General features: G+C 43.0%; 1 protein-coding gene across 1 annotated transcript in view; it reads left to right on the forward strand.

Annotated features, from left to right (window-relative positions):
* nbeaa (neurobeachin a) overlaps positions 1-12,836 on the forward strand; it is a 92,961-nt gene that overhangs the window by 73,507 nt on the left and 6,618 nt on the right. The window contains 20 exon segments of the mRNA XM_034605922.1: positions 381-500; positions 1,474-1,607; positions 2,328-2,389; positions 4,352-4,416; positions 5,175-5,283; positions 5,701-5,867; positions 7,407-7,531; positions 7,629-7,778; positions 7,962-7,994; positions 8,356-8,403; positions 8,406-8,491; positions 8,619-8,736; positions 9,329-9,431; positions 9,594-9,709; positions 10,984-11,096; positions 11,262-11,402; positions 11,513-11,632; positions 11,788-11,940; positions 12,044-12,208; positions 12,495-12,584. Of these exon segments, the coding sequence (XP_034461813.1) occupies positions 381-500; positions 1,474-1,607; positions 2,328-2,389; positions 4,352-4,416; positions 5,175-5,283; positions 5,701-5,867; positions 7,407-7,531; positions 7,629-7,778; positions 7,962-7,994; positions 8,356-8,403; positions 8,406-8,491; positions 8,619-8,736; positions 9,329-9,431; positions 9,594-9,709; positions 10,984-11,096; positions 11,262-11,402; positions 11,513-11,632; positions 11,788-11,940; positions 12,044-12,208; positions 12,495-12,584 (2,218 nt within the window).

A 12,836-nucleotide genomic window follows, 5' to 3' on the forward strand; every position in this document is an offset into this window, starting at 1 on the left:
AAATATCCCTGATTCTTAATCCATCTTTTAACAAAGAATAATTCCATAAGACCAATGGATTTCAGAGCACTTCTCATGAACATAAATCTGTTTTTTTTTTGTATGTTTCCATATTGTGTGAAGGCGTCTGACACTCACTGATAAGATTTAAGATGATGATCTGCAATATGTTCATAACGAGGAAGTAGAATTACAATAAGAAACACTAGATGATTGGTTTGTAGCAGTTTGTACTATAACGTTTGCAATGTGCTCTCTCCTCAGACATGTTAGACAGCTTGTTATGACATGTGCGGTGTGTGCGAGTGAATGCACGCGCGTGCCACGTGTTCCTTAATCAGTGTGCATGTCTGTACTTGTGTGTGTGGTTTGTATTGCAGTGCCTATTGTGAGGTGGCGCAGTGTGCGCTGCGCAGCGGTCAGACGCCCCCTGAGCTCAAGTCTTTTAGCTCTCTGGCAGGCTTCCAGACTGCCCCCCGAGATGCAGGACAGTGTTTTAGGCAAGGAGATACCCGTCCTGTCCCCCATACCCACACCCCACACACCCCTACCCCACCTCTGCCCCACCTCCACCACACACCCTCTGCTACGCACACCCTCTACTGCGACAAAATGTTCCCAGAATGCCATGCAAGAAAGGACAGACGCCAACAACAGGCATCACTTCTGTTTCAGTCCAGCAGCTCATTTTGTATATATTTAAAGTCAACTCTGTCACTTCTGGCATGGCCGTCTTCTCACACTAACCCCGAACTCAAACATCAGACCTGCGTCAAGCCGTCTTTGCAAATAACCTGCGGCGTCGGTTTGCTTTAACCGACTCGCTTTAACCTCCCGGTTCGCTGAGCAGGTTAAAGCTAATCCAGGATTTGTGAATACTGTTGACCCACGTCTGTAACAGAAGATGCACTTCACTGCCATCTTGGCTCCATACTTAAGTCTGCTTTGCTGCCTTACTTTCTCCATTTCTTAACTGAATAGAAAATACACACTCAAAGGCACTTATATACAAAGACAAATCAAGTTACAAGGCTGCACATTATACCATATTTTCCCAGTGCAGTTTATAATAAGCCGTAGTTCTTATGCACTTCTAGGTTCACTCATCTCAGAGAACCAAGTTGATTAGCTCGGCGATTTAGTCTTTAAACTGTAGAAGCATCAACCGATACTAACCCAGGCACCGTGCTTCCATATCCAACCAACATTAAACACATTCTGTAAGTTCTTCTGTGTCCATTTCATCTTTCTATTTCTTTCTCTCTCAGCTTGCCTTCGCCCCCCCCCTGTGTAATATCTCTTCTCTTTTTCTCACCTGTCGCTCCTGCATGTTTTTCCTCCTCCCGGCTGCACATGAATATCCCCTCGAGTTTTTGATTCCCTCACACGCTCTTCTGCCCTCATCTGTATGTGGCTTATCTGATCTTCACTCCCTCTCTCCTCATCTTCCTGTCGCTTCCTTTCCCGCCGCAGCATCACCACCAAGCTGGAGCGCGCCCTGGAGAAGGTGGCGCCGCTGCTGAGGGAGATCTTTGTGGACTTTGCCCCCTTCCTGTCCAGGACGCTGCTGGGTAGCCATGGGCAGGAACTGCTCATAGAAGGTACAGGTGCTGTACACGGCTCCTTTTTCTCTAACTGGCGTCTCTCTGTGGAGTCCCCCCCCATTCACCGTCCCTCACCGTAATGGCAGTGAGCGAGTGTATGTGATGAGTGAGTGAGTGAGTGAATGGGTGAGTGTGTCTTTGAGCTGGCTGCTTCACTCATTCGTCAAGCAGGTATGAAGTCAGTGTTTTGCACCACTTTTCAATCAGCTAGTCAGATAAAAGTTTTTAGATCAGATTATGTTCAAGTTGAGCTTTAACGCTGTTGCTGCTGTTTTAGATTCGACTACATGTGATGTCTGCCCACCTGCTTCCTGGCGTCCTGTTTCCGTGATCCACCGTCTCTATGTTGCTCTCTCTCTCTCCCTCTCCTCACTTACTGCTCCCTTCTCTCTCCTCCCCCTCCTCCTCTCTCCTCTCCTCCCTCATCCTTTCCTCTACTGTTTGTTCCTGTCTTCTCTGTGGCATGCTTTTTATACACTTGACTATGATGACTGCAAACAATGGCAGAAACCACTGAGGCTACAGTGTCACCTTTGATGATATTTTTGTGTCTCGAGGCGAGGTATGTGTGTGTGTGTGTGTGTGTGTGTGTGTGTGTGTGTGTGTGTGTGTGTGTGTGTGTGTGTGTGTGTGTGTGTGTGGGGGGACGTGTGTGTGTGTGTGTGTGTGTCAGGCAGAAGCAAAGAGATGCTCCTGACTGTGCCGTATGTCTTTGTGCTGCAGGCCTGGTGTGTATGAAGTCAAGCACGTCTGTGGTGGAGCTTGTGATGCTGCTCTGTTCTCAGGTTGGTAACCCCTCCCCTTTCCTTCCCTGCCTGTCTATATGTATTGCCCCCCCCCCCCCTTCACACACACACACACACAGACACACACACACACACACACACAGGTTCCATTTTGTCAACGCCTGCAAAAAAAACAACTTCAATTTGTCACGTTTCTCGCTCACTTAAAGTGTTATTTTTTTTTCGTGGAACCACAATAATTGGCGAAGTTGAATGCACACAGGAAGCCGTGGAGTTATTGATCCGTCCTCAGCCGCAGGGTCGACTTTGTAATGAGCGCATTGCAGATGTAATATAATATCAGTTTATACGCATCATCACACCAGAGGTTCCCTCATCAATATCGAGGCCCCTAAAAAACTGAGTTTCCATGTCGTTTACATGCACATAAACTTCTCTTCTGTTCTGGATTTTAACTTTTAGGAGCCACGTTAAATCACAAAGGCATCACAGCTCAACTGAATGTTTCTTGGGTCATTTGTTTAACTTGCATTCAAAGCCACTGTCTCTATTTCCCGATATGAGCCTGAAACGAGCTACAGCAAAGAGGCACTTACCCCTTCAGAGGTTTCTCCTGATGGTGCAGCAGTGGTCTCCTTCTCATGTCACCAAGTTTGTCTCCCAACTCCTCTCTGTTCTTTTAGATCCTCGCCGCCTGTAAGAGCTCTTATCTTCAGAGGAGCCCTTCACCTTCCTCTCGCTCTTCTTCACCCTGGTCTTTGCTTCTCCTTGCTCTCCCATCTTCCCGCTCCATCTTCAACCACACAACCCCTCTGCTTCTCTGGTCCATTTTAACTCGCTGTCTCAGTGGCAACTGCTTTCATCTTCTACCACTCTGCTGTGTTTCCTCTCACCACTCCCTTTCCCCTTCCATCCACTCTCCAGGCTGGCTGCTCGTCAGCATGTATAGTATTACCCCTCGGCTCCAGCCTTGTCTGACATTACCGGCTCGGGAGAGTGAACCCTAGCCCAGATATTGATCGTCTGGATGGGGGGATGTAACAGGAGATGCTCCCATGTGTCCTTCGCAGCCTTTAAGAGCCAGCGGAGCTAATGGAGCTGTGATAGTTTTAGGCTTTCAGCAGCACTCTCATCGTCCTGCTCAGAAGTCTCCACTCTCATATTCACAAACACACAAAACACTCACAGACTCTCAAAAGGGTGATCGACACTCAGGAAGCCCCTGAGCTGGTTCTCATCTTCATTTTGAGCGGTTTCGTGCAGCTGTACCTTTTTTAACGTGAAGATGGCAACAGTAACTATTTTTCCTCTTGAATAAAAGCTATTTTTATCTCTGTAATTACTGCCACTTCTTACAAGTTGACATCATGCCTACATCTTTCAACCAGGATTAGATAATGTGACAATTTAAGCAGTGAAACAACAGAGATTTTACCGTACGATATGTTCAAGCATGGTGCATAATGCTTATAAGGGCCACTGTGGAAAATGTAGGCAAATTAATTAGCAGGGCGGCTTTATTATGTGAATTAATCAGACTTTTTGTTAGTGTGTACTTTGAATTTATAGATATTTAATTCACAAGAACAGTCAAACAAGAGGCATTCAAATCGGCTTAAAATTCAATTCTGTGTAAGTGGCTGTGGCTCCGGAGAGACAGCGGGTTGTCCACTAACCAGAGGGTCGGTGGTTTGATCCTGAGCTCCACCGGTCCACATTCTGAAGTGTTCCTAAATAACCCCTGACGGCTGCTCGGTCAGTGTGTGGTAGAACAAGCACTGTGTGTAGTAGAGCTGAATGAATGTGTGTGTGAATGGGTGAATGTTTATTGTAGTGTAAAGAAATTTGAGTGGTTGATTAGACTAGAAAAGCTCTCTATATATAAAAAAAGTCAATTAGCCACATATAAAATGATATATAAGATTTGTTTTGCACATATCAAACATCCTTATTCGTTCCCTGCTACATTAAATCTCAATGTGTCCTCTCCTTTGATTTTAGGAATGGCAAAACTCCATTCAGAAGAACGCTGGTCTGGCCTTCATTGAGCTGATCAATGAGGGAAGGTAATCCATCACACTGACTGATTATCACCAACATCCCCCCCTGTGATCCCCCACATTAATGCAAAATACTGTTATCAGTGCTTAACAACTAATGATAGAGGCCCTAATGAGAAGCGTACCGGGATAAGTGCACAGTGCCATGTGTGTTCAGTAGGACGTCGAATCATTAGAGTGCAATTAAGTTTACTGCTGATTTGTGCTGCTCTATTTTCAGTGCCTGTAATCTTTTAGTCCAAAGTGTTTAGTGGAGTATTGGTGCAAAACTTAATTAAAGTGAAGTAAAGATAAACACAAATCAAAGAAAAGAGGATTCATGCACTTTAAACCTACTGTTTCCAATTACATGCACACATGCATACACACATACACACATACATAGATACTTACATATTTAAATGCATACAAAAAATTGGTTATGATTCCTAAGATGTCGTTATCAAACCTTTATGACATAGAAATGTAATTAAGGCTTGATATTTTAAAGTTTAACCACAAGCTTTAGTATAAATCACTATAAATAAAAAAATACAAACCCAAACAAACTTGAATTAAAAGTTTTCCAAATATAATATAAAGATAAATGAAAATTATATTTTTCATTTTGGCAAACATTAGCGCAGATACCAATATACCAGATTTTCTATCTGTGTTGATATGATTTAGAAAAGGTTGAGACACTGAGGAGAACTTGCTCAAACGTCGTCTCATTGAGGATTTGTCCTCTTTGTCACTTCCTGTGTCTCTCACTCCTTCACCAGACTCCTGTGTCACGCCATGAAGGATCATATTGTGCGCGTTGCCAACGAGGCGGAGTTCATCCTGAACAGACAGAGAGCGGAGGACGTTCACAAGCACGCTGAGTTTGAGGTAAACCCACTGAGTTGTTAATGAGATACTTGACCTTGAAGACTAATACTAATATTGATATTTGAGAGATAAATTGATAATGATTATCAATATTTCTTTTCAACATGAGAGCCTAAGGATCCCTCAATTAATCTTTTTCAACAATGTCACAATGTGTGTTTTTCAGAATTCTCCCACTCATAGGCAACATAAATGTAATACCAGTAAACAAAAAAGTAAATTTTATAGATTTAGAACTAGCTAGAGCAAATAACAATCTTTGAAACTAAGTTGCTATATTGAGAATTTATTGCTTTTACCATTAACTCAAACATGCACTGTACAGAAATCGTCTCCTCGTCTCTAACAGTGAACCCCTTTGTTTTCTCACTGCTCTGCTTTCCCGTTCATCTCGTTTACCTGCCCGCTCTCCTCCAGTCTAACTGTGCCCAGTATGCTGCGGACCGGAGGGAGGAGGAGAAAATGTGCGACCACCTCATCAGCGCCGCTAAGCACAGAGATCATGTGACGGCAAACCAGCTGAAGCAGAAGATCCTCAACATCCTGACCAATAAGCACGGGGCGTGGGGGACAATGTCCCAGAGGTGAGAGGAGCCGCGGGTCGAATTACACTGTGGGACGTTTTTTCACAGGATGTCATTCTACAGGGAGGTATTACCGTGGCTGAGTGCTCCCATGGAACCTTTATGCATATAATGAGAGAGTGATGTCAGGATGCTTTTGTTTTTGTCAATACAGTACAAATAGCATGTATCCAAAAATGAAATATATAATTTTTTATTATATTCATCACAGACGGAGATTGTAAGTACAACCCATAGTATATAAAGATGGACAACGTCATTGAAGTGAAGCCAAAAGTGTCTTGATCACCCCCTGGTGGCTGTTTGCAGTATAGGGCATAGACCTTGCCTTCTCCATGTTAGTGGATGGAACAAGTACCAAAGTAAAAAGTCAAAGTACATGTCAAATATATTTTTTCTCAAGGATGGTCTCTGTCTTTAGTTAGTTCTTGTCACTGATGTTGTTCAAGTGTTTTTCTGATAAGTTTGGTTTCGATTTAATTATTTGATGCTACAAAAACAAGCTGAGACTGACTCCTGATTGGTCGACCACGGTATCGACAGGGCCTCGATACCGTGGCTCCATCACCTGATTGCAACTGTGCAGACTGGCTCCAAATGAGCAAGATGGCAGTGTTGGTATCTGGGATATTTAAGCATCATTTCTGGGTACTGGGAGGAAATGGAGACATGTGGTCCGTCTTTAGATCCAGTCTATAGTATGGTCAGTGCTGGAATGCAGAGAAATTTGGAACACATTTATATTACTGTCAGTGTAAATCAGGCTTCATGAATCAACATCTAACATCTATGATTTATTGTATATCAACTACAGCACACACAGTCATCTGCCTGGTGGCTGTGTGAGACTGATTTCCTTATTTAGCGCATGCACGCACACACGCACGCACACACACACACACACACACACACACACACACACACACACACACACACACACACACACACACACACACACACACACACACACACACACTCATTACCTCCATGATTGCTTGTTATCCAGATCTGCCTCCAGGCCGGCAGCTACTCTAAAGACATGTGATTTAATTTGAGGACAGGCAACATCTGAAGCCCGTCTTCCACATGTCACTGTTAATGAAGTAAATTGTAAACCACAACACTGGGGATGTTAATAAACACTTCTCGCTCCCAGATAAAAAGAAAAGTTTAATTGTATCTGAAGTGCTCCGGCCCTTAGGATATCTTTAATGTTCAGATTAATTTCAGTCAACTATTTATGACTGAACCTTATGTTTCATATGTTTCACTGTACTTAAATCAATTTGAGATTTTCCTCTCAGCTTAAGGCCAATTACTGGTGTTTACAGATGTGGAAAAATGGCAACTGCTGCCCATTATCTCAATATAAACGGGTTGTTTCTCTGTAGTAAATTAGTTATGAAAGTTAATTATGTCGCCTGTGACCTTCATCTCAAATTTTAACTTTTTTGACTTAACCTTCCCAAAGTGCACACCTTGATTACCTGCCACCGCTGAAATAGCTAATCATTTGCTCCTCCCTCTTTATGTCCTCAGCCAATTACATGACTTCTGGCGTCTAGACTACTGGGAGGACGACCTGAGGAGGAGACGGAGATTTGTGCGAAATGCCTTTGGCTCCACCCACGCCGACATGTCACTCAAAGCCCTGGAGGACTATGGTGTGTAATGTGCACTAATGCAAATGTTAAGTAACTTTTTGTTTTTTTTGCAGAAAACAGAACTCTCACGTGCACGTTTACAAACTCACCCACACAGGTACAGAAGAGGAAGAGGAGGGGATGAAGTCGAAAAAGAATTTGCGCAACCAGTCAGTAGTCGCCCAGAACCCAGAGGCGGAGTTAATGCTGGAGGGAGACGATGACGCCGTCAGTCTGCTGCAGGAAAAAGAGATTGATAACCTTGCAGGTAACACACACACACACACACACACACACACACACACACACACACACACACACACACACACACACACACACACACACACACACACACACACACACGCAGATACACACACACGCAGATACACACACACACAGACACGGCGCAACACTGCGACTAAACAGCAAAATGTGTGACTCTTGTTTTTAGTACGTTTCCGTCCGAGGCTTTTTACCTCCAAAGGCAAGTTGGACATGTGAACGTTTAGCAGCTCCTCTAACCAACCAGCTGATGTTTCTGACTCTAGATTATTAATTAAAATCATAATTTGATTCACTAAAATCTGATTCTGATATAAACCAAACAATTGAATCCGGGGATTCCTCTGTGACTCACACATGACCTGGTTGATTACAGTAGGAAAGTAGAAGAAGCAGATAAATGTTCAATCTCAACTAACACGAAATGACCTCTCTTACAGTGTGTGTGTCATTGATTATCCGTTGTGTGTGATTATTGCTTATTGCTATTGTGTATTATGGGTGTTACTGTCAGTGTTACGAATACTTAAGCAATCCCTGAGGAACTCCCCTGTCCCCCCCAGGACCTGTGGTTCTGAGCACTCCTGCTCAGCTGGTGGCTCCTGTGGTGGTGGCCGCGGCACTCTGTCCATCACCACGACCGAGATCTACTTCGAGGTGGACGAAGAGGATCCTGCCTTTAAGAACACGGATGCTAAAGTGAGGACAAACTGTTTTTGTTATTGTTCAGTGCCGGGAAAGGAAAAGGTTAAGATCACATTCTCTGTAAAAGGGGGACGGATTGGATTATGTTTTTTTATTTTCAATGGCTGTCCCCTCTCATCAGGTCCTGGCCTACTCAGAGGGTCTGCACGGCAAATGGATGTTCAGTGAGATCCGAGCTGTGTTTTCCAGACGATACCTGCTGCAAAACACTGGACTAGAGGTCTTCATGGCCAACAGAAGTAAGTCTGCAAAAGTTCTTATGAGTAGTTTACAAATCTGCCACCACAAACCTACATAGCGTTGCCACTGATAGTATTTTTATTCAGTGCCGTCACTATGATAATCCCATTAAAATAAAGTAAAGCACCAAAACTGTTTTCTGGAAGCAGTACATCTATCAAGTGCAAAATGTATTTGCCTTGATTATTAATTGAGGAGCCCAGAAACAATTTTGGTAATTGATAACAACCTTTTTGATAATAAACCAAAAGCTCAACTTGAAATAATTGGGGCATCAGTATTAATAAGATGCAGATGATTCCAGCTAAGAGAGGACAGTGGTTTGTGAAGAATTTAGAAATATATTTAAACCATTGAATTAAAACATGATAGAATATCTAGGTTCAGGAGTATAGATCAATTATGTAAGTGTGTTTTCTCATTGTTGTCGTTCCAATCTTTCTTTTCATTTTAGTTTTTTTGTAAAATGTTGTTTAGAAAGAAGAACAGTGTTGTTCCCTGTACTCAAGCCACTTAAATATAATGTCCCAGTATAAGGTGAGACATTTGTTTTCAGCTTGTTGACAGGATGTTGTCTCTTCCTCTCTCCAGCGTCTGTGATGTTTAACTTCCCCGACCAGTCCACAGTCAAACGGGTGGTTTACAGTCTCCCACGGGTCGGGGTCGGAACGAGTTACGGGCTCCCTCAGGCCAGGTAGGTGCCAGGAGCTGTCAGCTGGGCCACCACTGTCGGTTTTATGATTTGAATAACATACAACAAGAGTGGCTCATTAATGTGTGTGTGTGTGTGTGTGTGTGTGTGTGTGTGTGTGTGTGTGTGTGTGTGTGTGTGTGTGTGTGTGTGTGTGTGTCTCAGGCGGATTTCCTTAGCAACCCCTCGTCAGCTCTTCAAGTCGTCCAACATGACTCAGCGCTGGCAGAGGAGAGAGATCTCCAACTTTGAGTACCTCATGTTCCTCAACACTATTGCAGGTAAAGTCCACTTTCAGTCATTTTTTAATGAGCTCTCATTCTGCCAAGTCTGTTATTGAGAGTCTAAGCGTTTGAATAATTTATGAAGAAGTGAAACACACAGCTCTGTCTGATGAGGTCGTTCCTTTTCTGAGACCAAAGATAAAACCTGTGTCAGTTACAGTTCAAGTGCAGCTGCTGTTTGTCCCCAGTGTGACCTGCAAATACAAAAATACAAAACTAAAAGTGACCACGATGGCTGATGTACAAAGTACTAAAAGCAAAGAATTAAAAATAATTTCCTCAGCAATTGCTATTTTACGTCTTTTAAAGTACTGGAATTTATTTAAAGATACATATACTGTACATTATAGAAAATAGATCTCAGTGAAACCGTATTTTACAATATAGACTCGTATATAGTATCGTGTAAGTTTCTAATACTGTACTCATCTAGATAAATGGCCCCCTAAGTGTATAAAAGCCCTAGAATATGCTGGCATGGAGCCGTTTGTCAACAGCTTGTGCTTTTATGTCTTTCTCTGTTGGATCGTCTTCTATCGCACTAACCTACAACCTTCTTCATTTTCATTCCAGTCTGACTCTGAATCTTTGCTCAGACGTTCGCCTCACTAATTAAATGTGTGAGCATGAGCCCGAATTATAACGTGTGGAGGTTTTGAAGCCTGAAAATGAGCAGGAATGATGTTTACTTGAGCACATATATTGTTCATATGAATCTAATAATCTCAAACTCAGAGCAATGTTTCAATATCAATCAATAAATCAACCAATCAGACTTTATTTGTATAGTGTTTTAAATACAAACAATGTAACACAAAGGGCTTTACAGAATAAATGGTATAAAAACAATACCCTCACCTCAACAGAAACTCTATCATAAATCTCATAAAGTTGAAAACAGGAAACAGCAAAAGCAAGTAAAACAGGATAAAATAATATAAAACAAGATTATAAAATGTTAAAAGATATGTGAACGGATAAAATGAAAATAAAAAATGCTTGAAGAGCAGTAAGTAAAAATATATAAAATACGAAAATGAAAACAAAAGTTAACAAATAACTGAATACATAAACTAGAATAAAATGATCTACATGTAAAACAGTCTAAGTTGTATGAATAAGGAAGATGATATGCAGATTGCCTCATCCATATTCACACTCTGCTCTACGGGGCCATCTCATGAGACACCTTAAATGTAATAGTTATTTAGTTAATAATATGAATTCATCCACTTTGTTTTTCCTCTCTCGCGCGTCTCTTGTCCCTGCAGGGAGAACCTACAATGATCTGAACCAGTATCCCATCTTCCCCTGGGTCTTGACCAACTATGATTCAGAAGAGCTCGATCTCACTCTACCTGGAAACTTCAGAGACCTCTCCAAGGTACGAGCCCCCAGACCCACAACGCTGAACTGTATATGTGCTACTAAGATGATATTATGAGAGGATAGAAATGGACTTGAGTTTGTTAGTTTGAATAGAAGAAAACTTAATATATATTTTCTTTATATTCGTTGACTTCCTGTATTTCTCCCTGGTGTCTTCCAGCCAATCGGTGCCCTGAATCCCAAGCGGGCAGCCTTTTACGCCGAGCGCTACGAGACGTGGGACGACGACAGCACGTCTCCTCACCACTACACCACCCTGTACTCCACCGCTCACTCAACACTGATGTGGATGCTCAGAATAGTGAGTAGCTGCTTAAGACACTAAGAAGCTCTAAACTCCAGCAGCGATTTGAACACACACCAGACAGAAGGTTTCTTTTCACATTTATTTCTCCATTCTTCCGCCTGTAGGAGCCCTTCAGCACGTTTTTCCTCAACGCCAACGACGACAAGTTCGACCATCCAGATAGAGCGTTCTCCGGCATCGGCCATTCGTGGAGGAACTGCCAGAGGGACACGGCTGACGTCAAGGTAACTATTCATGATGAGAAGGAACAACATACTGAAGTGGCGCCGGAGAGATGATGGTGAAAACAGCTGATAAAACATGGTCACAGGTTGTTTTTTTTTAACATCAAGTGATGATTGTGTTGAAATTAACAATGTGACTCTGCTGTGTCCTTCAGGAGCTGATCCCAGAGTTCTACTATTTGCCCGAGTTGTTTGTCAACAGCAATGAGTACGAGCTGGGGATGCGTGAAGACGGCGTCCCCGTGTGTGACGTGGAGCTTCCCGCCTGGGCCAAGAAACCTGAAGACTTTGTCCGCATTAACCGGATGGTGAGAGATGCACTCGCAGACTCGTCTAGAATATGAAAAATGCATTTTAAATCTAAATCTAAATACATATTTCTCCCTCTCTCTCTCCGCTGCATGTCACCAGGCGCTGGAGAGCGAGTTTGTGTCGTGCCAGCTTCACCAGTGGATCGATCTAATAGTTGGCTACAAGCAGCGGGGGCCGGAGGCGGTCCGAGCCCTCAACGTGTTCGACTTCCTGTCCTACGAGGGATCGGTCACCCTGGACAATTTAGACGCTCCGCAACGCGAGGTTGGTTTCAAACACATCTGCCACAACAGTTTGAGGATTTCTCACAGTAGTCGCGTCAGATTGATATAATGTTTAGAAATAAACGATGATTAGATAGTCTCTCTTCATCGCTGCATGTTGCTCAGGAAGGACGCACAACAGACAAACATGCATATTTAGGGAAAATAAAGTTAATCAAATCAAGGGAGACATGTGTCTTTCAAAGTTTGTTTCAATGTTTCTCTAAAGTGTGTAACCTTCCTCCTCTGCTCCCACGTTAACATCATCTCTCTCTCTCTGACTGCAGGTTATTGAGATGCAGATTCAGCTCTGTGGTCAGGTCCCCTCGCAGCTGCTGATAGAGCCACACCCACCTCGCTCCTCCGCCATGCACCTGGTGAGAAATCCTCCACTTCCTGAGCAAATTGGACGTCAGTTTTGAGTTTCAAAATCGGAGACACACTTTTGTCAGCGTTTTATTGAAATGTTATTATTGAAATTTCATATTTTAGCAACACTGTGTAACTTTGACTGAGCAACAGCGCCCTCTGCAGCCACATGTGGCGATTTGTCCTGTTGGGCTCAGTGTGCGAGCAATTTAGCAGTTTTCATGTAGACAGAAAACAAAGTCTAGTGGATATTACCCATG

Source organism: Hippoglossus hippoglossus, chromosome 14, assembly GCF_009819705.1.
Source record: "Hippoglossus hippoglossus isolate fHipHip1 chromosome 14, fHipHip1.pri, whole genome shotgun sequence".
In the NCBI taxonomy this organism is placed as follows: Eukaryota; Metazoa; Chordata; class Actinopteri; order Pleuronectiformes; family Pleuronectidae; genus Hippoglossus; species Hippoglossus hippoglossus.